This window comes from Geotrypetes seraphini, chromosome 12, assembly GCF_902459505.1.
Source record: "Geotrypetes seraphini chromosome 12, aGeoSer1.1, whole genome shotgun sequence".
In the NCBI taxonomy this organism is placed as follows: domain Eukaryota; kingdom Metazoa; phylum Chordata; class Amphibia; order Gymnophiona; family Dermophiidae; genus Geotrypetes; species Geotrypetes seraphini.
This window is the reverse complement of record NC_047095.1, coordinates 95,669,022-95,695,963: the sequence shown is the minus strand read 5'-3', so window position 1 is coordinate 95,695,963 and position 26,942 is coordinate 95,669,022. Positions and strand designations below refer to the sequence as shown.

The 26,942-nt window shown below is 42.1% G+C and overlaps 1 protein-coding gene across 1 annotated transcript; it reads left to right on the top strand.

Annotated features, from left to right (window-relative positions):
* The first annotated feature begins 6,865 nt into the window (after nucleotides 1-6,865).
* Nucleotides 6,866-26,596, top strand: LOC117346139 (vomeronasal type-2 receptor 26-like). Its single transcript, XM_033915543.1, has 5 exons — nucleotides 6,866-7,018; nucleotides 12,620-13,426; nucleotides 17,158-17,385; nucleotides 21,420-21,546; nucleotides 25,701-26,596. Exons 1-5 carry the CDS (start codon nucleotides 6,866-6,868, stop codon nucleotides 26,594-26,596), a joined length of 2,211 nt encoding a protein of 736 aa, XP_033771434.1.
* The last annotated feature ends 346 nt before the right edge of the window (nucleotides 26,597-26,942 follow it).

Genomic DNA, 26,942 nt, shown 5'->3' with positions numbered 1-26,942 from the left:
CCTCTATTTCCTGTGTGTGGTGTTTTCTTGTATTGGGGTGCTCCCTCAGCATGCCACCTTCTAGCTTCTGACACTGAAATAATTTGAGCTGGCTGGGTCTTCCACACAGACCCAATCCTGAGCAGTAAAGTGTCAAAAGGCATAATTTTAGGGTCCTCCGAGAACAACAGAAGGTGTTTAGTAATCTCGGGAGATAATAATTCTAATAGGAATTCTTTATGTTCTCTCTGACCATAATCTGAAGAAATGGGCCAATGTTCATGTTCATTAAGTACCGCGTTGATTACCCACACTTTATATGCAAACTGCTCTGGTGTATCGGTTGGCAGGGGTGAAAGAGTTCTAAGTACTTGCAAAGAGGTGCAGCAAAATAGTTGTTCGATGCCCATCTTTACAAATTGGTATGGATGAACAAGAGATCCAAATTTATAATAATGTGGACCCAGGGCTAGGTGCATAAGCTTATCAAAATCTGCAGTGTTCCTTTTGTATTTCCCTAGACCCCAGTGAATCAGTATGTCAGTAGCCCATTTGCACCATTCATTTATGTTGAAAGGCATAGGTCCCACTTTTTGTACTATTCTTTCAATGTCACTGTCCTTCATATGTCCCTGCAGCACTACAGTTACTGGAGCTGTGTCACTTATAGGGGTACTATTGGTATTGCTCTGGCTTGGTAATGAATTTTCCTCACTTTCGTTTGTCGGTTCTTCTTCCTGTTCTACATCTGTAGCTAGTTTACCTTTTCGCTGGCCTGCTACAAAAACAGTGTTTTGTTTTTCAATAAACTGACTACATGGATTATAGGGTGAATGATAGGGTGAATGTTGCACTGGTGCAGATGGCAGAATCTGTGAGGAGACAGCATTAACCTGTCCCTGTGAGGCACATTTTGACTTTAAATACTTTAATTCTGCCTTGGCTTCTTCTAATTGTTCATTTACAGTTAAAAAGGAATTTGTAACTTGAACAATTTGGGTTCTTAGCATGGATATATTAATTTGTGCCTCATCTAAGTCTTTGGACAGCTGATGGCACTGAGTGTTCAAGTCAGTATTTTCTTGTCTTATGCTACGAAGTCCTCTACATAGCCCCTGAATGAAAAGGCATTTTCGTTTATTTGTTTTCGTTCTAAACTCCTGAGAATGCGAAACCATTTGTTTCTGAATATCGTGCCATGTGTGTTCTGGAAAATTACCCTCATATGGACCCCCTTTCTTGTCAAAATATTTGTGTACAATATCTGTGAGTTCTTGAAAATCAAAAGAGTTCATATTTGAGGCTGCAGTCTGCCTTGGTACATGGGCCTTGCTCATCTTTGTCTGTGTGTAGCCTTTGAGATTGAAATGCTCCCACTGATGAAGGAGGGAGACTTTAGTTAATAGGTAGAAAAAAATGAGGTAAAGCGTGCTAGGCAAGAGTCATTGGCATAAATAATACACTTATGCCCACACTTGCCCACACTGATTACTACCTGAAATTTACAGGCAGAAGTTTAGCAGGAAAAATATAAGAAGTCTGTTAGAAGAGCAAAGGTGTCAGCTGCCAGTTCCAGTCCAGTGTGCACTGGGCCTTTCACCAGGGCAGAGACTGACAAGAAATAGAATTAAAAGCACAAGGTAAAAAAGTAAAAGTTATTAGTACAGATGTGGCGTGTCTTAATTGAGTGACTGTTTTAATTTTGGACAATGCTTTTCTTCAGAGCAGCTCAAATATTTTTACATGCAACACCCTAGCAAGCTTATAATAGCAAATCATACAATGCAAACTGGCACAGGTAACACTACAAAGCCTTTTGATAGTAAAATCTCACCAAATATAAAACCCAAAATATTACTGGAACTTTTCACAAATGTGTCATCCAGTCTAAAACAATTTAAGGGTTCCAGAAGGTCTTTTGATTTCTATCTCACTCTGTCTATCATTCAAAAATACAAAGTCTATTGATAAATAAAATCTCACCAAGTATAAAACCCCACAATATTACTGGAACTTTTCACCAGTGTGTCATCCAGTCTAATGTACAATCAATCTAAGGGTTTTCCAAGGTCTTTTGATTTCTATCTCACTCTGTCTATACTGCACAACGTCTTTTGAGGGGAAAATACCATCTCTCACCCAGTGGCGTACTAAGGGGGGGCGGGAGGGGCGGTCCGCCCCAGGTACCAGCCATGAGGGGGTGTTCCCGGCCTTGCCGTTCATTCCCCCCCCCACCACCCCCGAAGGACCGCTCGCCCCACTGACCTTCCTGCACCACCTGTGAAGCAGCCCGCAGCAGGATTGCGACTTCAGCGATACCTGAGCTGATTGGGCGCTGCTTCCTGCGCCGCGGTCCCGCCCCTCCTCTGACGTCAGAGGAGGGGCGGGAACGCGGCGCAGGAAGCAGCGCCTAAGCAGCGCAGAGATCGCTGACGTCGGGATCCTGCTGCGGCTGCTTCATAGGTGGTGCAGGAAGGTCAGTGGGGCGAGCAGTCCTTCGGGGGTGGGGGGGACTGAATGGCAAGGCCGGGAGCATAGGTAGTGCTGCTTCATAGTGGTGCGGGGAGGCCAGGGGGCGAGCGGTCCTTCGGGGTGGGGCGGGCGGGCAGGCAGGCAGGCTTTCAAGGAGGAGGGGGGTGACAGACAGGCAGGAAGGCCTTCAAGGGGGGACAGGCCTTCAAGGGGGGGACAGGCAGGCCTTCAAGGGGGGGACAGGCCTTTGGGGGTGTGTGCAGACCTTCAAGGGGGAGGGACAGGCCTTCAAGGGGGGGCAGGCAGGCCTTAAAGGGGGGACAGGTCTACAAGGGGGTGGGACAGGCCTACAAAGGGGTGGGACAGGCCTTCAAGGGGGTGCAGGCCTTCGGGGGGGTGCAGGCCTTCAAGGGGGGGACAGGCCTTCAAGGGGGGGACAGGCCTACAAGGGGGGGGACAGGCCTACAAGGGGGTGGGACAGGCCTTCAAGAGGGGTGCAGGCCTTCGGGGGGGTTCAGGCCTTCGGGGGGGTTCAGGCCTTTGGGGGGGTGCAGGCCTTCAAGGGGGGACAGGCCTTCAGGGAGGTGCAGACCTTCAAGGGGGGGGACAGGCCTTCAAGGGGGGGACAGGAAGGCAGGCCTACAAGGGGGGAGGACAGGCCTTCGGGGGGGTGCAGGCCTTTGGGGGGGGTGCAGACCTTCAAGGGGGACAGGCAGGCAGGCCTTCAAGGGGGACATGCCTACAATGGGGGGGACAGGCCTTCAAGGAGGTGGGACAGGCCTTCAAGGGGGGTGCAGGCCTTCAAGGGGGGGGACAGGCCTTCAAGGGGGGACAGGAAGGCAGGCCTACAAGGGGGGGAGGACAGGCCTTCGGTGGGGGGTGCAGACCTTCAAGGGGGGACAGGCAGGCAGGCCTTCAAGGGGGGGACAGGCCTACAAGGGGGGGACAGGCCTTCAAGGAGGTGGGACAGGTCTTCAAGGAGGGTGCAGGCCTTCAAGGGGGGACAGGCAGACCTTTAAGGGGGGACAGGCCTTTGGGGGGGACCCTGGTTTAGAAGTACACGGAGGGAAGGGGGTGTTCAAAGAGACGTGCATATGCCAAACTTTGGGGGGGGAAGAAATAATGGGTCTGAAAATAGAGGAGAGGGAGAGAGATGATGGACCATGGGATTTAGGGAGGGAAGGAACAGAAAGGGAGAGAAATTGGACACAAGAGATGGTGTGGAGGAGGGATAGAGATACTGGATAGGAGGGTAATTGGGAAAAGAAAGGGAGAGACGGTGGACTCGGGTGGTGGGGAAGGAGGGAGAGATGCCGGATGAAAGGGTAGTTAAGAAAAGGTGGATCTGTGGAGGGAGATGAAAAAAAGGAAAGATACCAGACTTCCTGGGGAGGGAAGGGAAATGGAAAGGGAGGACAGAGTTGGCAGATGGATGGTTAGCATGCAGAAAGAAGAAAGAAGGAGACCCCAAGTTATCAGAAGAAAACCAGAGCCTTGGACCAACAAGATTTGAAATATAACCAGACAACAAAAGGTAGAAAAATTAATTTTATTTTCTGTTTTGTGATTATAATATGTCAGATTTGAAATGTGTATCCTGCCAGAGCTGGTGTTGGACTGCAAACGTGAGCTAGGATTTAACAGAGAGAGGAAAAGTCCTTTTTGTTTCTTTATTTTATTTACACCACAGCGCCAGTGTGATTAGGGGAAGCCAAAGGGGGTGAAAAAGCTATAAAACCCACCAGGAGTTTTGAAAAAAATCACCCAACTGGGCAGGAAAATCGAATTGAAAAACCAATTCAATAGGCTGAATCGAATCAAAATTTTTTTTCCTGAATCTGGAAGCATTAGTTTGCGCTACTGTCTTAGACTTTAGGACCTGGGATTGGGGAGAGATGGCATCCTCAGTACTTTATAATGCAAGTGAAACGAGGATTTGGTCAGACTTTTGAAGGGTCTGCAGAAAAAAAATATTGTATAGGCCGGGGACATGAGACAGCAAGAAATGGGAACTTTTCTTCCTTCTATTTTTGTGAATGGAAAGGCTGAGGTTGTCAGAGAGTTCAGTTAAAATATGTGCTTTATAAGAAAATATAATAATGTGTTTTATAAAGTTTATAGCATAGTTGGCCTACCCAGTGAGGTGTTCCTAGTGGTGGTGGTGGCAGCGTGTCAATGTGTTGAGAGGAAGAGGTGGTCTGGGAAATTCTGCTGAGCAAACTCCGGGCCCATTTCCACCCCCCAGTTAGTCCACTCCACTCAACTGGTTCACACACTGAGTGGGTCTTTGGGTGTTGTTTTGGGATCTCTTCCAGTGGTTTATCAGTATCTCCTTCTGGTCCAAGGAAGGAAACTTTGTTATCCTTAGCATTGACCTACAGAATATGTTTGTAACAGCGCTGCTTGTGTGGCATTAGGCGATGTAGTGATCGAAAGAAAAAAACAGACCTTTGCACATTTTTGTACTATATGGTGGGTGTATGAGGAGATTCACATTTCCTGCACAGCTAAGTCCATGTGAAGTTACCTTGTGCTGTATTTGACATCTTTCAAGGTCTCTGTTTGAAAGGAAAGATCTAAACTTAAAAATGAAGTGGCCAGAAGTTATGGTAAAAGCAGATAGTGTAGCTGGTTTTACGAAAGATTTGGACAAATTCCTGGAGGAAAAGTCCATAATCTGTTATTAAGACATGGGGGAAGTGTCTGCTTGCCCTGGATCGGTAGCATGGAATGTTGCTACTGTTTGGGTTTTGACCAGGTATTAGTGTCCTGGATTGGCTACCATGAGAATGGGCTACTGGGCATGATGGACCATTGGTCTGACCCAGTTAGGCTATTCTTATGTTATGTTCTCATCTGTAGGGGCCTTTGTTTTCACTTCTTATTTTAATGTATTTTTTTTCTGGGAACTTATCAGTGTTTTTTATAATGGGAACAAAAATGGAAGAGAATTAATGTGTGTGGGATGAGGGGGTAACTAATTTCTTCAGCTAAATAATTCAATCCACTTCAAACAGACATAGGAGAACTCACGCACCATTCACACACCCTCCAACCAAAAACGTCAAAAGAAAAAAACTGTTCGACAACCTCCTAGCCATTCGAGCTGCAACACTCGACCCCCAACTCTACAACCAATTGACATCGACCACAGACTGCAAAACCTTCAAAAAGAAATAAAAACCCTTCTATTCAAAAAACACATAAAACCGAACTAACACAATCAGAACTGTCCCAAGCATCACCTGCAACTACTCCATATGTACTTCTGATGTCATGACAATTCAGACATAATTTATGTTATGTTATGTTTGGAATATAAGAAAATTTTCACTGCTTGTTTCTATTCTGACCATTTATTCCGTTTCATGGTCATTACAAAAAAATATTTTTTTACATGGGGGGGTGTCAAAAAATGATGGGCCCCGGGTGCCACATACCCTAGGTACGCCACTGCTCTCACCTTGTCTTAGGCAGCTAATAATCCTATTGCACAGTGCATACAAGGAAAAAAAATTGAATTCTACTTACCCAAATGAAATCATCAGGAAGGACCGAGAGAAGCCCCCCCAATATAAGGATTGTTAGTGTGGCCCCCACAATATTAGGTGGTAGGGGTTAAGTGAGAGGCGCCCTTACACACGCCAGGTCCCAGGTTCAGTTCCCTCACTGAAGATTCACCAGGAAGTAGAATCAAAAAGGCACAGCCAGAGGTGGTTGCATAAAGAATATATTATAGAAATAGTCTTACAGAAAAGCAATATTCTGAAGCATTACAATGAAGCATTACAATTAAGTAGAGAGCAAAGCAGTTTCCCTGCCTTACAGAGTTCAGAGGAAAAGAGAGACATAGAAGCCTGAAGTTCCAGGGAAAGGCAGAGAGAGAGAAAAGGGGGATGGGGTGATGGTCCAAGCTTCGTGTTCCATAGATAAAGAGAAGGATAGACAGAGAAAGAGAGAGCTAGAGCTGCAAATGTGTTGCAGAAAGGAGGCTTTTATAGCTTGGAATCTTATTCTGTGTATAGAAACTATTGTATGTCCCAGTATCTTTCTGTTTAGAATTTGTAAACTGTTTGAAACAATGGTTAATTTAATTGATAAGGAGGGTGTGATACTTGCAGGCATGGTAGATGGGATTAGTCTCTGGCTTTTTTGTCCCATTCAAGCCCATTTTGTCCCATTCATTTATCTTCTTGATAAACAATCCAGTCTGGCTGAATGATTAATGTATGTGAATTCTGTGCAGGAGCACAGAATTCTGCATCCAGAGTCAGATACTTTCCCATAGGCCTTTGCTGACAGTTATGCCAACTGAAAATGCTGATTGCTAGCGATAGCTATGCTGACAGGTGGAGGAATAGCACTATACATAAAAGACACCATCCACTCGACTGGAGTGGACACGGCAACAAAAATGGAAGGATTGGAGTCATGTGTTAAACTGCCAGGAAGTAATGGATCTGACTTAAAAGTAGGACTATACTATCATCCACCTGGACAATCAGAAACAGATGACAAGGAACTCGAAGCAGAACTGAGGCGGAAATGCAGAAACGGAAAAGTCATGGTAATGGGAGACTTTAACTACCCTGAGATAGACTGGAATATTGGAAGCTCAACCAGCGCTAGGGAAACAAAATTCCTAGAGGCCATACGGGATTGTTTCATGGAATAACTCATCAAGGAGCCAACGAGAGGGAATGCCATACTTGATGTAATCCTCAAAGGACTGGGAGGGCCTGCAAAGGACATAGAAGTAATAGGACTGCTAGGGAACAGCGACCACAACATGATCAAGTACAAATTAGAAGTAGGAACATCAATAGGTAAGAGAACCACAGCGACAACGCTCAACTTCAAGAAAGGGAACTATGACGCAATGAGGGCAATGGTGAAAAAGAAGCTTAGGAATAGCTCAAAGAGAAAAATAAAGACTGTGGAGCAAGCCTGGTCCCAATTCAAGGACATGGTGCTAGAAGCACAAAATCTGTACATCCCCAGATTTAGAAAGGGGTGCAAAAAGAACTAAACAAAAGACCCAGTATGGATAACAAATGTAGTGAAAAAAGCAATAAGAGACAAAAAAAATCATTCCAGAAGTAGAAAAAAGACCAAACCGGGAATAACTGGGAAGAACACAGGAAACTCCAAAAAGAATGCCACAGAGTGGTTAGGAGAGCAAAAAGAGAATACGAAGAGAGACTGGCCAGGGAAGCAAAAAACTTCAAATTGTTCTACAGATATATTAAAGGGAAGCAACCGGCAAGGGAGGAAGTAGGACCATTGGATGATGGAAATAGAAAGGGAGCAGTTAAGGAGGAAAAAGAGGTGGCCCATAGGTTAAACAAGTTCTTCTCCTCAGTCTTCACAAGAGAGGACACAACCAACGTACCAGAAGCTGAGAAAATCTTCAATGGAGACCAAGAAGAAAAGCTATCGACAATAGAAGTAAACCTCGAGGAAGTCCTCCAGAAGGTAGATAGATTGAAAAACAAACAAATCCCCTGGCCTGAATGAAATCCACCCAAGGGTATTAAAAGAGCTGAAAAACAAAATAGCAGAATTACTCCAACGAGTTTGCAACCTATCCTTGAAAACAGGGGAGATCCCGGAGGACTGGAGAGTAGCAAATGTTACATCTATCTTCAAAAAGGGATCGAGAGGGGACCCAGGAAACTAAAGACCGGTAAGTCTGACTTCGATTTCGGGTAAGATGGTGGAAGCACTGATAAAAAACAGCATCAGTGAGCACATAGACAGAAATAGGCTACTGAAAATGACCCAGCACAGCTTCTTCAAAGGAAGATTGTGTCAAACAAACTTACTGCACTTCTTTGAAGAGAAAAGCAGACAGATGGACAGGGGAAATCCCATAGACATCATTTATCTTGACTTCCAAAAAGCCTTTGACAAGGTACCACACGAGCGGCTTCTTAGGAAGCTGTGGAACCATGGGGTGGAAGGCGACGTACACAGATGGGTTAAGCACTGGTTGGCAAGCAGGAAGCAGAGGGTGGGAATGAAAGGCCATTACTCAGACTGGAGAGAGGTCACAAGCGGGGTTCCGCAGGGGTCAGTACTCAGACTGCTGCTGTTCAATGTATTTATTAATGACCTAGAAACAGGGGCGAAGTGTGAAGTTATAAAATTTGCGGATGACACCAAACTCTGTAGCAGGTTTAGAACAGTAGAGGAATGCGAAGAATTACAAAGGGATCTGAACAAGCTGGAGGAGTGGGCAAATAAATGGCAGATGAGCTTCAATGTGAAGAAATGCAAGGTCATGCATGTAGGGAAAAAGAACCCGAGGTTCAGCTACATAATGGGAGGGTTGGTACTAGAGGAAAGTAACCTTGAAAAGGACTTGGGAGTGCTGGTGGACACGACAATGAAGCCAACAGCACAATGCACAGCGGCCTCAAGGAAAGCAAACAGAATGTTAGATATCATCAAGAAGGACCAAGATACAACCAGAACGAAGGAAGTTATCATGCCGCTGTATCGAGCGAAGGTGCACCCGCATCTGGAGTACTGTGTCCAGTACTGGTCGCCGTACCTGAAGAAGGATATGGCGATACTTGAGAGGGTCCAGAGACAGGCTAGAGAGACTGGGGATCTTCTCCCTGGAGAAGCTTAGACTCAGAGGGGACATGATAGAGACATATAAGATCATGAAGGGCATTGAGAATGTGGAGAGGGAAAGATTCTTCAGTCTGTGGGGAACTACAAGAACAAGAGGGCACTCGGAGAAACTAAAAGGGGACAGGTTTAGAACCAATACCAGGAAGTTCTTCTTCACTCAGAGGGTGGTGGATACCTGGAATGCGCTTCCGGAGGACAGAGTACTTTACAGGGATTCAAAGAGAAATTGGATAAATTCTTGAAAGAAAAAGTTATTGAGGGATATAGGTAAGGAAGATATAGGATAAAGAAGGATATGGATAAGGAAGGATATAAAGGATCACTTACAGGTCATGGACCTGATGGGCCGCCGCGGGATCAGACTGCTGGACATGATGGACCTCTGGTCTGACCCAGCAGAGGCACTGCTTATGTTCTTATGTTCTTATGGTAGATAAAGACAGATTGTTCACCCTCTCCAAAGTAGAGAGAATGAGAGGGCACTCTCTAAAGTTAAAAGGGGATAGATTCCGTACAAACGTAAGGAAGTTCTTCTTCACCCAGAGAGTGGTAGAAAACTGGAACGCTCTTCCGGAGGCTGTTATAAGAGAAAAAACCCTCCAGGGATTCAAGACAAAGTTGTACAGGTTCCTGCTGGACCAGAGCATATGCAGGTGGGACTAGACTCAGGGCGCTAGTCTTTGACTTGGGGCCGCCGTGGGAGTGGACTGCTGGGCACAATGGACCACTGGTTTGACCCAGCAGTGGCAATTCTTATGTTCTTAATATATGGAGAGGGATTTTGTAGTTGTTGAAGATGATACAGACAGATTTTAAAGGATGATTAACTTTGGTTTTATTAGCGATATATCAAATAAATTGAAACTTGAATTGGCAGGATCAGAGTGAGTGATGAGTCTAAGCAGTATTCCAAGATTCCTGATCTGTCATTTTAGATGAAGTTCATACTTCTCAACAGTACTGTAGTGAGGGTAGGATGTGCCTGAAGTAGTGGCTCCTCCTACACCCTCCTCTCTGCCTTCCCCCTCTCCTTCCCCACATCACATTCCCCCCATATTCATGTCCTCTTTCCTCCACACCACACTTCCACTCCTGTACCAATTTAAATCTTGACCAATGTGAGCACCTTCTCAGCCTGCTGCTCACACTGACATCAGCTTTTTCTCTGATGTTCTTCCTGGTCCCATGACCTGGAAGTGATTTTGGAGTGGAGCCAGGCTGGTGTGAGCAGCAGACCAGATAAGTTGCTCACGCTGGTGAAGTTTAAAAAGGTACTTAGGTGAGAAGGAAGGGCTTGGGCATGGCATGTGGGGGTAGAGAGGTACCTGCACACCCACCAAGATGGTGCCTGGGTGCCTCAATGCTGGGTGCCCCAATGCTCCCTCTTACTACACCCCTGTGTCTCAAAACATATTTTGAAGTCAGGTATTTGTCCCAAAGAATATCTATTTTACTTGGGTTCAAGAAGAGATTGTTATTGTTTGATCATTCCTGAGTTGTGGTTAGACAGGCCAGTAAGTTTACTCAAAGTTGTGGGTAGATCTGGTTGAATAGATATGAGAAGTTGAACATCATTGTCATGGATATAGAGTTTTATGCCAGAGGCTAAAGGTAGTTGCTAAATAAGATGGGAGAGAGTTTGGAGCCCCAAAGTTCACTGCCCAAAGTAATGATTTGCTGTTGCTGATTAGAACTCATTGTCTGACAAATAGATTTTGAAGCATGTAAGTACTGTGCCACAGATACCTGTTTCTTCCAGTCTTGTAAGCAAGATATTATGATCCACAGGGTTAAAGGCTGCAGAGAACTCCTGCATTTAGCAAGCACTAATTGTTAGCACATACTAAATCGATTAGTGTGCCTTACTAAAAGGACCCCAGTGTTCTACAATTTATATAATTATTGAAAACCCTGTTGTCTAAGGTTTTGAGTTGAATGCAGACTGTCCATTCTATAAGTTTTGTCAGGAAAGGCGTGTTAGGGACTGGTTGGTAGTTTTTGAGCTTCTCCTCATCAACAGGGCTCTTTATCAGCAGGAGGTGCACCACAGATCCTTTTTTTGTGTGTTGTTGGCAACTGCCCTTCCCCAACAGAGGAGTTAAGAATTTAAGTGGCCCCTTCAATGAGGCCTCTACTCACTTGTACTATTTTTGCTGGACAGGGGTTTAGAGGACAGATTGTAGGCCATAGGCCTTTCAGGGTGTTTTCAAACCTTCCTCCATGACCAGATTTAGTGAGTCCCAGATGGTTGTGCATCATTCTTTGCTATTCCTCCTGATAACTTCTAACATCCCATTTTCTTTCTTAGCTGTCGCCACACACTGAGATGAGGTTTTCAACATGTCCTGGGTGGTGATTCCTAATATGAAACCCAGCATTACATAGCTATAATTCAGGCTCCTCTATCACACATGCATCACTTTGCACTTGCTCACTTTAAACATCATCCACCAGGGCATTCATCTGTGTTGTCAAGACTAAGAAGCCTTTTTTTTTAAATTCTTTATTCATTTTCAAATTTACAATAAGTGTAACAATATATCCAAACAAATTAACAATAAATATAACACTTAATAATCATCAATGGTACAAATAATATGCTCTTATCTCCCACCTTTCCCACCCTTTCTTATCATATAATCAATACCTTATACAATATGTAACAATAAATTTACCCTCCCCTCTCCCCTCAACAATCAAACTTGTAAATTTGACCACATCACCCCCGCCTATGTAGACTCTCACTGGCTTCCGATAAAAGCAAGAACCCAATTCAAACTCTATTGCCTACTATTTAAAGTAACCCACGGTACTGCCCCCAGTTACCTAAACAACCGCCTTTACCGCTACCTAGCACCCCCCAGGAAAGAGACTTGGGAGTACTGGTCGACAAGCCAATGAAGCTATCCGTGCAATATGCAGCAGCAGCGAAAAGGGCAAACAGAATTCTAGAAATGATTAAGAAGGGGATCACAAACAGATCAGAGAAGATTATCATGCTGCTGTACCGGGCCATGGTGGGCCTCCACCTAGAATACTGCATCCAGAACTCAGAACCTATTCACCTTCCCCCCTCATAAAGATACCCAACGTAAGAAACTTTACGACAGCCTTCTAGCGACACAGGCAGCGAAAATTGACCCCACCATCTGATGACCAAAACAACAGACATCAAAATGTTTTGAAAAGAAATCAAAACATTTCTATTCAAAAAACACGTCCTTACTTACTAATCTCCTCCCTAATCGCACATGCTCTCTCCCCCGTAAATAACACATCAGTCAACTCCTCGAACATCAGCTGCCAAAAATATTAGATTCCCAAATAAGCATCAACAATCGGTATCCAATAATCCTAAAACTCCCTCCTCGATAGCAATTTCATAAAGGAGAGCCTAACAAGAGCTTAGACACAAGCACCCTCCTGAAAGCTATGTGCTATTAGATCTTATGACCAGTGTGATATAAACTGTTGGCTCAGAGTGATGAAAGGATGATATATTCATTATTTTATATTTTCATGATAGGTCAGCTACATCTCACAGAACCTCTATATGAGTGACTCCGTTCAGTATCCTTATTTTTACCGGACTATCCCTAATGAGTTGCATCTCTGTGCTGGGATAGGCAAGCTACTGAAGTATTTTGGCTGGAAATGGGTCGGTATCTTTACAACCGAAGATGAAAGCAGTGTGAGAGCTGTCCAGATCTTGAGAGAAGAGATTGAAGAGAATGGTGGCTGCATCGCATTCTATGAAACCATTCCTCACCACAATAGATTCACACGTTTGCAAAAACTGAAAATTGATAGAACAATTAATGAATCATCTACTGTGAACATTTTCTACCTTAATAAAAATGCTGCATTTCCATTTGAGTATGTACTATTTACTCAAACTCTGGAAAGAGCTGGCAAGGTTTTTATCACCATACCACAGATAGAAATAAACGCAGAGTTTCTAGAATACTCTGATATGAAAAACAACTCATTTATGTTCACACCATATAAGAAAGTTATGCCAAAATTTTTGAAATTTATTCGTGAAGTGGAACCTTTTGGGCTGGCGAGTGATTACTGGGCTGACATTTGGTGGTATGGCCTGTGTGACAGAAGATGCCCAAAGAATATCAGAAGAGACTGCAAGACAGACTCTATAAATAAAATAATATTTAGCTCTTACTGTCACAGCACATACTTTGGGAGCAGTTACAGTGTATACAATGCTGTGTATGCCGTGGCACACGCATTGCATGACATGATCATGTCTGGCTCAGGAAATGGCACCATATGGACTAGAGAAAATAGGGAAGTTTTGGATCATTTGCCATGGAAGGTAACATTATTATTTGTTAGAGGAATCCTATACTCAAAAGAAAAAGAGTGGTATCCTTTGCCACAGAGTGAGAGGGAAGCTTTCACAGGCGTAGCAAGGATGACCCTTCACCCTTAAACACCCTCTTCCCCCCAATGTTTTTGATAAATGCACTTAATAATCATGATCAACCAAACACAAATATTCAAAGCAATTTAAAGGACCAGGAGAAGCTATAGCCATTCATTCGTGAGGCACTATCAAATGATATTGAATGCTTAAATAATTTAAACCCTATGTTGGGGTTTGAGGGTTGATCTGGAGCACACACTAGATGGCCACATGACTTGAGAGCCCCTGCATACCTGAGAAAATCATAGAATATATCTCCCTCAAACAAGCAAATATTGGTGCTAATTGGCATTAATTAAAATCTCCATGTATAAATTTAGGTGTGGAATCCATATCTAAATTTTACATGTGAGGCCAAAAAGGGGGCACGGAAAAGAGAGAGCTATGGGAGGCATTCCATGAGGTAACACACATATTTATAGAACAAGGGAGGATCCCCACTTAATTTAGGTGCTTGTATTTGCACCACATTTCAGTTGTTGTAAATGTCCACATCTAAAGTTCACTGTGGTTCCCAACATTAAGCACCATTGATAGAATAGCCCTTAGAAATGATTTTTTAAAGTACCATTTGCAGAATCCAGTCCTTTATGTGTAACAGAGAGAGACATTTTTGATAGGAAGTGTAAGTCCAACTTTGTCCGAAGTTGGAAGTACAAAAATGGTCATTTTTGAAAGCTAAATGTCCAAATTTTTTTTTAAAATGGTCTATTTCGACATCTATATCACCATAACATCTAGATAGCCAGGATGTCCAACTTTATATTCCATTTTTCACCACAAAATGTCCAAGTTGAAAGCATCCAGATATAGACTATTTGATCATGGGAGGGGCTATCATTGTAATGGACTGGCCACTCAAACATTCATACAGAGAAGTGAGGCATTTAAGAAGGTACTGCTGTGAACTTCACATAAAGGGTACCACATATATATATCACCATAACCCCCTCATAATTTATGGTGAGCTCCCCAAATCTAACCCAAGACCTACTATACCTATTTCTCTACCAGCAGCCGGTGGCACCTATATGGTAGTATAGTAGGGTATTGGTGGCCTCACACTTTCTACCAAAAATGTACTGGCTAAAGAGGCTTTTGGACATGGCTCCTCCTTTCACAGGCCCACCCACTTGACTACTCTACTTAAGACATCTGTGTGGTGCTTTACTAGGCTTTCCCATGCCTGTTTCTAGAGACAGGTATATACTGTTTTATTCACATATTTGGGGTTTGGAAAGGGGTTAGTGACCACTTGGGGAGTATGGAAATCATTAATTAATCCCTCCAGTGGTTATCTGATCAATTTGGGTATGTTTTTGGCACTCAAACAGGTCTAGTTGAAAACATCTAAGTTTAAAGAAGGATATCCTTGGAAAGGTTTGATTTTAGGTACAGGACATCCAAGACTAAGCTTGCCCAAAGCCTGGTATTTCCCACCCATAGCATACCTCCCAACATGCCCATTTCTACTCTGGATGCACAGCAGGTAAGATGCCCTGCTAGAGACCCAGAAAATCAGTTTTGAAAATGTCCACTTGGATGTTATGACTAGTAAGAGGTCCAAGTGCCAATTTCTGCTGGATTTTGGATATCTATGGTTTTTTATTATGTCCCTGATAGTAACATACTAGATGGCAGCAGGAAAAAATTCTGGAATTGCTATCCAGTCTGCCCAACAGTCAATCTCATATTAATTTATGATTAAACCAACAATGAATCTATATATATAAAATCGGAGGTTTGTATGTGTGTATGTATGTGTGTGTGTGTGTATGTGCCGCGATCACGCAAAAACGGCTTGACCGATTTGAACGAAACTTGGTATGCAGATCCCTCACTACCTGGGGTGATATGTTCTGGGGGTCTCGCGGCCCACCTGCACACGTGGGCGGAGCTACAAACAGAACATCAGATTTCACCCATTCATGTCAATGGAAAAAATGTAAAAAGCTGCCATTCTCACAGTAATTACAACTACCTGGGGTGATATATTCTGGGGGTCTCGCGGCCCACCTGCACACGTGGGCGGAGCTACAAACAGAACATCAGATTTCACCCATTCATGTCAATGGAAAAAAAGTAAAAAGCTGCCATTATCACAGTAATTCAAAAACGGCTTGACCGATTTGAACGAAACTTGGTATGCAGATCCCTCACTACCTAGGGTGATATGTTCTGGGGGTCTCGCGGCCCACCTGCACACGTGGGCGGAGCTACAAACAGAACATCAGATTTCACCCATTCATGTCAATGGAAAAAATGTAAAAAGCTGCCATTCTCACAGTAATTCAAAAACGGCTTGACCGATTTGAACAAACCTTGGTATGCAGATCCCTCACTACTTGGGGTGATATGTTCTGGGGGTCTCGCGGCCCACCTGCACACGTGGGCGGACCTACAAACAGAAAATCAGATTTCACCCATTCATGTCAATGGAAAAAATGTAAAAAGCTGCCATTCTCATAGTAATTCCAACTACCTGGGGTGATATGTTCTGGGGGTCTCGCGGCCCACCTGCACACATGGGTGGAGCTACAAACAGAACATCAGATTTCACCCATTCATGTCAATGGAAAAAATGTAAACAGCTGCCATTCTCACAGTATATCAAAAATGGCTTGACCGATTTGAACGAAACTTGGTATGCAGATCCCTCACTACCTGGGGTGATATGTTCTGGGGGTCTCTTCACCCAAGAATTTATATGTTCTTGCTCCTGGAGGTGAAACTAAATATGTTGTTTCCAATCAAGTTTTGTGTTTGTTGTATTGTATTCATTTTGTCAAATATTTCAAATTATAATTTGAATATTGTACTTTTCATAAAGCTGTAAAAAAATAATTTCATTCACCACTATAAAGTATCTTTATTTGAATCCATTTACAGTGTTATTGCTATAATTAAATACCCGTGCAACGCCGGGACATCAGCTAGTATGATTATAAAATATCTTTAGTATTTCTGGGACATAGACCATAGAAATCCATGAGGCACTGTTTTTACATTCCAACCAATGGAGTCAGCACCAATGTCCACTGCAGCCTATCTGAATCTGTCTTAACATATACAGGACACAGAGCATAAGACCGTCCTCAGATTTCAACCACTGGAGCTGTAATCAAAGCCCTCTCCAGCCCTTTTGAGTAAATCAACCCAATTCTGAGGTTCAAAAATCATGAATTTGATGTTGTTGTAAGAAAAAATATCTATCTTCCATTTGGTGCCACTTTTGAGTCATTTTTATGTTTTAAAGATGTGCCATGATGTGGTCTTTACTCTTATACATTATCCTTTCAATTCATTCTTCCATCTTCAACAACAGATCTATGGGAAGTTGGGAGACAGTGTATTTCTTTTCTTTGTGCCTTCCCTCTCCCCACTCATTAGCTAGTTACATTTTTATTGTATCTAATATATTGCATGTTTGTATTGGAATCATTGAGGTTTATACAGCTGTTGCCTCAAGGTTGTGCCCATCTGTTAGCATGAGGAGGTGGAGAGTGTTTTACCTCCAGAAATGGCTTTAAAATTAGTTTTCCTTATAAATAAATGTTTATGTATACTTGAAATTACCTGATTAACCTGGCACTACTGAAAATGTTCTCCTCACTCCTTAGCTCCATCGTTATCTGAGGAACCTCCACTTTAAGAATGGTCTGGGGGAAGAGATGCACATGGATGAGAATGGAGACCTCGCCACAGGATATGATATTTTGAATTTGATCTTTCTTCCTGATGGGACATGGAAATATGAAGTTGTTGGACATTATAACCCCCATACTCCCTCAGGGCAGGATTTTACCATTGATGAGAAGGCAATCATCTGGGAAAGTTCTTTCACTCAGGTCAGTTTTAAGTGATCAGAGATGCAGATCTAAGCAGGTATCAGGAAACATCATAAAATGATCAAAATAATGTATTTTGGGTTTATGGGCAATTATTTACCAGGTTACAACTGAAAATTAATGTTTGCTGGTATTTTTCTGTAGCATAAATGTTCCCCCGAAGGACTCCTACTTTGAAGGCAAAAATAGGCAATGATAATGAGCTGCTCCATGAGGAAACATTTTCATCCAGTCTGATCAAGCTCGATATTTTATAACTGATCCTTAAGAGGAGTGTTTTACAGCAGCCTCCAGATTCTATATAATTCACTTATATTGGAGTGCTGATCCCAGATGTGTGCATAAACTAATTAGTCGATTAGGCATTATAAAAGATTGGGGTTAATTAGGAGCTATAAGCTCATCTGCATACTTATTTGGAACATACTTCCTGCTCATTTGAAAAGGTATGGGATGATGTACTACTTTATCTTGGTGATTAAAAAGTGTTTTACTTATTTTAGATATGTTCTTATTTTGTAAACAACTTTCCTAGAGTTGCAAGGAACTGCTTTGGGAATTAAATTCACAACCTCAGTGTGCTGAGGCAGCTGCTTGTTCCTCTAGTCTAGGCCCTCCTCCACTCCAACAGTTGATGGTGTTTTTTCAGGAAACAAGTGGGTTATTAGGAGACATGATGCTGCTTGTAGTTTTTTTATGGATTTTTAAATATGTTGGCTGTTCTGTCTTTTTTAACAGTTTATTTTCATTATAGTTTTTTTGTTTTTAATGTGATGTATTATGAATGTTCAGTTATATCCTACCATGAACTCTCCTTGGATTAACTTACCTCCTCCTTTACAAAGCCGTGTTAGCATATAATTCTTATGAACATCTGAGCTGTTACCACTGTGGTTGGCGCTAAAAATGCTAGTATGGCTTTGTAAAGAAGGGGGTTAATTAGTCTTTATAAAATTTGCTTCCTGAAATTTGTCATACCTGCTTTGAGACTGGTCTAATCTGTGTGTGTGCTAAGAATCAACACTTTTCAGGCAGTTTTACAAGTGCCTTCCTAAGCATGAAATATGCTGTTACACCTGACCAGGACAATTTAAAAATGATCCAGAAATGAAAGATTAGGTTCTTACCTTTGCTATTCTTCTTTCTTGTAAATCCTCACTCCATTCCTGGACAAGTGGGTAGTCACTTCCATCTCACAAGATCTTTTCATTTATATAGTTCCCCCTCCCTTCTTATCTCAGGACTGCCCTCTGATTTCCATTAGGTCTAAAAACAGACCTGTACGGAATACAGAAAAGAGGGAGGGGCATGGACACTCCCTGAGAGACAAATCTAATCTGCTCATATCGTAAAACTGCATAATACACTTGAACGATCAAAACAGAGCATAAAAATCTCAGAACCAATATAACTCCCAACATGAGAATAACAATGAGACAGAGCCTGTACTGACAGAGTAGGGCACAGTAGTCAAAGACCCCAGGGCAAAGTGCACATCATGGTCTGATAGTAATTTTAGAAAGGCTGGTCAAAGAAACAGAAGTCTAACCTTCCAGTACTTATTGAGGCAGACAATTGGTGAATCAGCAACTCCCAGAGCAGGTTCCAGGAATGGAGTAAGGATTTTTTTTCATGATGGCACCAGGATAGGTAGTTGTAGTAGGTGCCTACCTTCTCGCTTATCTTAATTTGATTTTATTTCTAGTTTTTGTCCCCATTTAAAGTTAGTTTTCAATCTTTAATTTTGTTACTTTTGTTTTTGTCCCGATTCTATACTGTCAAGGCTGGACAGGAATTTATCATTGTATGTTATTTCATTTCATCAGGGACGACCGTTGGTTCTAACGGTCTTAACAGCAGTGGGTTCTTACCTGTCTTTGGCCACCAGGAAGATCATGGACTGAGGCGAGGTGTGGTGGAGGGGGATGGTGGAGGTGCTCCTTGCAGTCGGCTTGTCGGGACGATGGCACATCGAAGGGAGCTCAGAGACTGCACTTCTGGAGAGAGGATGGCCTTTGAAGTTAGCTGGCGGGAAGTTGGAGAGCCCTGTTATGATTGGTGACATTGCATGGCCAGAGATCCCAATGAATCGGCCTTGCTGCTGCCTCTCCTCTGGCAATGACTTGATAGTTGTCAGTGATTTGTGGTGATGTCTGTTCATTTGGGTGGAGGATGCTGAGCTGGGATGGACTGGCGCTGCATGTCAGCGGAAATCATATGCTGCTGGCTAGTGTTTGGTGCCGGGCAAAGATTGGGGTTACAGTCATCTTCTTGCTTACCTGCTGCCTTCGGTTGCCTCAGTCTGGGGCCCTTCTAAAACTGCTGAAGATTCTGCCAATGAGGAAGCATCTCCCCATGTTGTGGGCACCTTGAGTGAAACAGGAGGCTGCTTCCCAGTCCCTTTAAACGCTGAAGAAATAGGTTGCCAGATTTTCCTTTTGGAAAATCCAGATCCCTAGCCAGGTTTTGAAAAGCCGTCCAGACCCCTGGACATGTCCTCAAAAGGAAGACACGTCCGGGGAAATCTGGACGTCTGGTAATCCTAGATACATATGGAAATGGTGGCTTTTGAAGCTGGTCTGCCCTTGTGGGCAGCACCCATTAATTATCAGACAAATTAAATTCATTTGTGGCCTCTAGGTACTGTAGCTAAAGTCTGCCCCTCCAATGATTTCATTATCATCTCATGCTCCTGGTTGATGTATAAACTAGAGACCACCTTAAGAAGAAAGGTATACAGTATATACGCCTTGGCTGGAGACCTCCACCACACTTGGAAATGCCACACTTGCAAATAGGTGGAGGAATTCAGTCAACCCTGATCCCAGGCACACCTCCTTGGATCCATGCAGCCTGCATTCAAACCCACTAATAGATGAACCTGGGGTGAGCTAAGGTCACAAAGGAACAGTCTCTGAGTCCCGATCTGCGAATACAGGCTGTCCAGTTGAGTGCCCTGCAAAACATACTACCCCCTGGAAACAGACTTTTCCAGCAAAGTCTGTGATCTCCCACAGCCACAGCTGTCCCTGCAGGGAAATTCAGCAGCACGAAGATGCACGACCATGAAAATATTGAATTTAGAGAAAAAGAAACATGAGCAGAAGAGATGAGCCCCTATAGTCTCGCTTGTAGGAAGACAACTGGAAGTAAGAGGGCAAACCTGAGGTAAGAAGGGAGAGGTTAAAATATGTAAATGAAGCTTCTTATAAGAGATCTCATGAGACAAAATTGACTACCCACTTGTCCAGGAATGAAGTGGGATTGTACAAGAATGACTTGTTTCTAATGTCCAAAGAGAATATCTGAAATGATGATCAGAAAAGGAGGTGGCTGAGACGTTGGAGGCAGCCTGAGACTGGGGAAATGCTACTAGGCCTACTCTCCACCCCTGTCTCGGAGAAATGTCAGAAGCTCCTGCTCTCCCTCCCTCAGAGTGGACTTCAGAGAATTGCCTTTTTTTGCATCTCATTCCCTATCCCCTTCTTTAACACTCTTGGCTCCCCCTTTTCGGTTCCTTGTTCTTTTTTGCCCCCTGTCCATCTTGAGTCAGGCTACCTATAATCTCCTCCACTCTTTCCTTGATCTTCCCTGCTTGAAACACTAACTTGCAGGTACTGTAGCTAGATTGTGAGCCCACTGGGACAGAGAGGTAAAATTTGTAGAGTACCTCTTTGACCCACCTCCTGCTTTTTACAAAACCACAAAAGTGGTTTTTAGGGCTGACTCGTGTGCTGAATGCTCTGTGCTACTCTTGACACTCATAGAGTTCCTTTGAGCATCAGGAGCAGTGCGGAGCATTCAGCACACCGGCCTGCTCTAAAAACCACTTTTGCGGTTTTGTAAAAGGGAGGGGGGAATCTTTAATCCCATGTTTAATTCTAATTTTAATGTATCTGTTCTATTGTAAACCACCAAGAACTTTGGATTGTGTGGTATACATATAAATATTGATAAATAAATAAAAGGAGTAGTGCATTTTAGAAAAAAATGTGTCAAATGAAGTTACATAACATCTTTTTCTCAATCCTCAGACACCTCCACAGTTCAGATGCACTCCAAGTTGCCGTCCTGGCTACAGGAAATTACCCAGGGAAGGAGAGCCCATCTGCTGCTATGACTGTATTCCGTGTGCAGAGGGAGAGATCTCCAACCAAACTGGTGAGTGATATCATGGAACACAAGGGTTACAAATAAATATAGAGTAGCTATTATGGTTCCTCCTCTTGAAATTAGGGAGGGAAGTAGGTCTCCAAAAAGTGTGATTGATTGTTCCACAGGCTGGGTGGACCTATTTTTTCTTTACAGAATGGGGAAAATACTTTGTATAAGATTCCTGACTTCCCATCAGTTGACTGACCAGTCATGGTGATAGCTCAGAAACCGCCCTCTATCTCTTTAAAAGCTAAATATCAGAAAAATCTGAGACCCTCAGCCTAGTCCAAGGACAGAGCAATCCATCTGGCATGCCACAAGGATCACTGCTATCCCCTTTGCTCTTCAATGTTTACATGTCCTCACTGGGTGCACAACTATCCCAGCTGGGGATAAAACTATTTAGCTACACTGACGACTTCACGATAATCATCCCATTCACCAACTCTGTCTCGGAAGTCACCCCCAAAGCAACAGAAGTATTAAATCGGATGGAGCAATGGATGACCGAATTCAGACTAAAACTAAACTCAGAGAAAACAAAATTTTTCATAGCAGCGCCATACCCACTTGACACTAAAGCACCAATGTGCATCAACAACCTCAGCTATCCAATTCAACCCACTATGAAGATATTGGGTGTAACACTGGACCAAAACCTGACCATGAAAGACCAGGTGGACTCCTTGATCAGAAAAATCTTTTATACCCTCTGGAAACTTCGGTCCATCAGAGCTTACTTCGATGCCTCATCATTTCGAATTCTAGTACAATCCCTTATTCTGAGTAAACTCGATTATTGTAACATCGTCTACTTGGCACTCTCCCAGAAATACATGCGGCGATTGCAACTGGTTCAAAATACAGCGGTTAGACTACTTTGTGGATTGAAGAAGTTTGATCATGCGACACCTTCCTATCGACTTTTACACTGGCTACCAATGGAGGCACGTGTGAAATTCAAGTTTGGTTGTTTTTGCTTCAAGGTACTTTATGGCTTAGCCCCTAAATACATAACAGACCTTTTCTCTTTCTCAACCAACAGACACAAGCGAAGCTCACACCTGAACTTCGTTTCTCCACCGGTTAGAGGTTGTAAATTTAAAAGTCATCATCAACATCTTCTCGCACATCAAGCACCATTATGGGGTAAAGACCTTGAACAATTGCTTGTGCCTACTACCTATGGAGAATTCAGGAAACTTCTGAAAACACATCTATTCCTGAAATACTTAGGAAACCAACCTATTCAATCTTAGTCCTTAACAACCGAGCGCAAGAACCACCTGTCGCTAAATCTGTACTTTGTTTATTCACTTAATCTGTAAAATTTCTAATCATTGTAAACCGCATAGAACTTCACGGTCCTGCGATATATAAACTGTTATTAATATTATTATTATTATACCCGAAATCTTTTTTTTTTAAATTATTTATTAATTTTCAAATCAAATACAAAGTGTCAACAATATACAATCAATTAATACAGTAAACAACACTTATATCCAAACAAATATTAATACAATTGGACTCATAGGTGTCAATAAAGTCCCAAATAAAACAGAATCATAAGACAGTGGAACAGAAGCCTCCAATATCCTGTTAATTTTACCCCATATTGATTTCCAGAAATTGAGTATCAAGGGGCAGTAAAACAACAAGTGATCCAGTGTCCTAACTCAAGATGACAGTGCCAGTATCAGACTTTGAAATCTAAAATAAAAATATCATTATGGAAATTAAGAAGAGCCAAATGTCTATAGTAGAATTTTTAAGATTTTGCATTAAACTCACACCTTCTGTATTGGTGGCTGAAGGAAGAACTACATTCAAGTAGTGTAGACATTGCAGGTATTGTACACCACTTTGGAATAAGGTGGTTTATGAATTTGTAATAAAATGAAAACATGAAATTAAAATTGCCCTGTCCCAAGAGGGCTTATAAACCATAGATTTTCTCTCATTGCTATAGATCTGATGGAGACCTGTTTACAAAAGTGAGTTAAGTTAGGTTTAAAAGTTAACAAATAGTTTTTTTCTGCTGAACATGGTGAGGGGAAGGAAAGGCCAGCTTCAGGCATTGTGTCTTTCTTGAGTTATGGAATAAGCAGGGAAATTTGATACCCAATACTAGAGTTATCTCCATAAATTGCTTTATAGGTCAAGCAAACAACCTTGAAATGAACTGGGGTATTTTTCTCATTGTCAGCCAGGCTAGCCTTCTCAAATTTGCCTACTCCTAAAATTAATCTAGACATAATGTTCTGGAGTAGTTGCAATCTATGATATTCCATCTCTGTGATTCCATAGTAAAAAGAGTTACAATAGTCTAGATATGGGAGTAAGACAGCTTATTCAACCATTCTGAAATTATTTTGACTTAGGAAGGATCTAATCGTTTTTAGTTGTCTTAATCTAAAAAAATGATTTTTTGACCAAGGAGTCAATCTGATCTCCAAAGGTAAAATAAAAATCTAGAGTAATGCCTTGCATTTTTGAAGCTTTCTCAATCTTAAGGATTCTGTATTCTGTAGTAGATCTGTGTCACTAGATCTATGTAGGATAATGAGTTATAGTCACCAAACCAGTGCACTTTGGTCTTCAGTTCATTAAGTTTTGTGTCTAAGTACTGTGTGTTAGGTGCTATAGTATGTTTTCAAAATAATCTTTGGATATACAAAGTAGAAATATATCATCTGCAAATAAAAATGTGTGAACTTGAAGGGACAAACACTATTTTCCTCAATGATCTTAAGTATATGGTACTCCACACAAATCATTCAATTTTGGGACTTCATAGGCTCTTTTTCCAAAGAATTCTGAAAACTATTTCAGAACCAATGCATGTATGCTTAGTTCACTCAACTTTAGAAGAAGTACAGTGTGGTTCATTGTGTCAAATGTGGCTGAAATCCATGTTGGTATTTTCACATTAATCCTACTTATTTATATGCTCTGCAATTTGATTTTTTTTTTATAATACTTTCTACCATTATACCCAGCACTGATGTCAGGCTCACCGGTCTATAATTTCCTGGATAATATCTGAAACCTTTTTAAAAAAAAAATGGTGTTGCATTGGCCACCTTCCAATCTTTAAGTTCTATGATGGATTTAAGGATAAGTAACAAATTATGAACAATAGCTCCGTAAGTCCATTTGTTAATTCTGTTAATACTCTGCATTGTATGCCACCTGGTCCAGTTGATTTGCTAATCTTTAATTTATCAAATTGCCTCATTACATCTTCAAGTTTTATTGAAACGCAGAAAATGCATTGGCAATACTATCTATATGCATTAATCATAGCAGCAGCTTAAAAAAGCATAATTCCTCCAATAGCAACCCCAAATCGTCTACCCCAATGAGTAGTATCACTAAGAACATCCCCAAACATCATCCCATCCCTAATGAGATTAGACTTCCATACCACTCCCCTTCCCACCATCCCAATGAGGTTTGGGACATTTGACCCTCTTAATATCTTTGACCCCATAACTCCCTAATGAAGGGTCAGAGCCCACAGTCCTAAATCATGCCCCAACACTAACTGCTGGTATCCTTCATGAATTAAGAGTGAGGCACTAATGATTCCCATATTTTCATGTTGCTTTATCAGCATGTATTGAAAACTATCTGTAGGATTTAAGTTATCAAACAAGGTTGTACCATCCTTATTTGGCAAACTGTAGCACCATGAGACTACAGTATGGATCAGAACCATTATTTTCATTTTGAGATTCAAAAGAGGCAAAAAAGTCTTAGAATTGCTTATGGCCTCTGCCTAACCCCCCCCCCCCCCCTGAGTCACCACCAATAAATGCTGAGGTTTATTAAGGGTAAGAGAATGGTTAAGTCTCTCTTCAGTACAGTGGAAGAGGATCAGGATTCAGATTTGGTGGAATGGTTGCATTTTTGTGCAGTGGCCTATGATATCTGCTTGCTGATAGCATGAGTGCATATAGTACCTGCACTTACATGTAGCCATTAAAGTACCAGATGCTAACACAGTCCTTCTCTCCCAATGTAGCTAGTATGAATTAGAGAACTCTGTCTTGGTTGAGTGGTGAAGGTTATAGGTCTTTTGCTATTTAAGTGCACTATAGAAAACAGGCCTCATGTTATATGTGAGATAATGAGATGATAATCTTCTTTCTCAGATATGGATACCTGTACAACATGCCCAGATGATCAATGGTCCAATCAGAAAAGAGATGCCTGCATCCCAAAAGTGATAACTTTCCTCTCTTTTCAAGAGCCTCTAGGGATTGTTTTAAGTTCCATCAGCATGATCTTCTTTTTCATCACTGCTGTCATCTTGGAAATTTTTATTCATTACCAAAAAACTCCCATAGTGAGAGCCAACAACCAACACCTCAGTTATATTCTCCTTATCTCCCTCATGCTCTGTTTCCTCTGCTCCTTTATATTCATTGGTCATCCACAGGAAGTGAACTGCATTCTCAGACAGACTACCTTTGGTATCACTTTTTCCATCACTCTGTCTTCTATACTAGCAAAAACTATCACTGTGGTAACAGCCTTCCAGGCCACCAAACCAGGAAGCAAGCTCCGGAAATGGATGGGTTACAGGGTCTCACTTTCTATAGTCCTTTCCTGTTCCCTTATTCAAATAGTTCTGTGTCTTGCCTGGTTGTTCACTGCTCCCCCATTCCCATATGTCAATATGAGATTAGAAATTGGAACAATACTAATTGAATGTAATGAAGGGTCAGTAATTGCATTTTACTGTGTTCTGGGTTATCTGGGATTTCTGGCTGGTATCAGCTTCATCATAGCTTTCCTAGCAAGAAAACTACCCGACAGTTTCAATGAGGCAAAGTACATCACCTTCAGCATGCTAGTCTTCTGCAGTGTCTGGATTTCCTTCATCCCAACGTACCTGAGCACCAAGGGCAAATACATGGTAGCAGTGGAGATATTTGCTATTCTGGCCTCCAGTGTTGGTATACTGGTCTGCATCTTTCTTCCTAAATGCTATATTATTCTGCTGAGGCCTGAAAGGAACAGCAAGAAGGAGCTAAGAAAAATTTAGGGGCCCCTATTACTAAACTGCATTAAATGCTATCACACATTTAACAAGGAAATAAAATGACTAGAAAGTGCGTTAAAGCTTTTGTAGTAATTTGTCTGTCAGCATGTCCTATGCTGGATTTTAAAGATAAATTAAAAATTACTAACAATAGCTCTGCAAGTTCATTTTTCAATTCTATCTGGGATGTATACCATCTGATCCAGGTGATTTGCTGCAGTTAAACTTGTCAAATTGATAGGCTCAACTTTATCCAAATATTTATTCACCCTTCAAAAAAATGTAGTAGATTGGTGAGGCAAGATTTCACTTGATTAAATACCATACCATACCACATAGTTTCTTATAC

Bases quoted from the DNA above. Each gene is read 5' to 3' on its own strand.
- LOC117346139 (XM_033915543.1), top strand. From the start codon at position 6,866: ATGGAAGGATTGGAGTCATGTGTTAAACTGCCAGGAAGTAATGGATCT. The intron at 13,427-17,157 runs GTAACATTATTA...CTCACTCCTTAG, and splicing joins TGGATCATTTGCCATGGAAG to CTCCATCGTTATCTGAGGAA. The intron at 17,386-21,419 runs GTCAGTTTTAAG...CTCAATCCTCAG, and splicing joins GGGAAAGTTCTTTCACTCAG to ACACCTCCACAGTTCAGATG.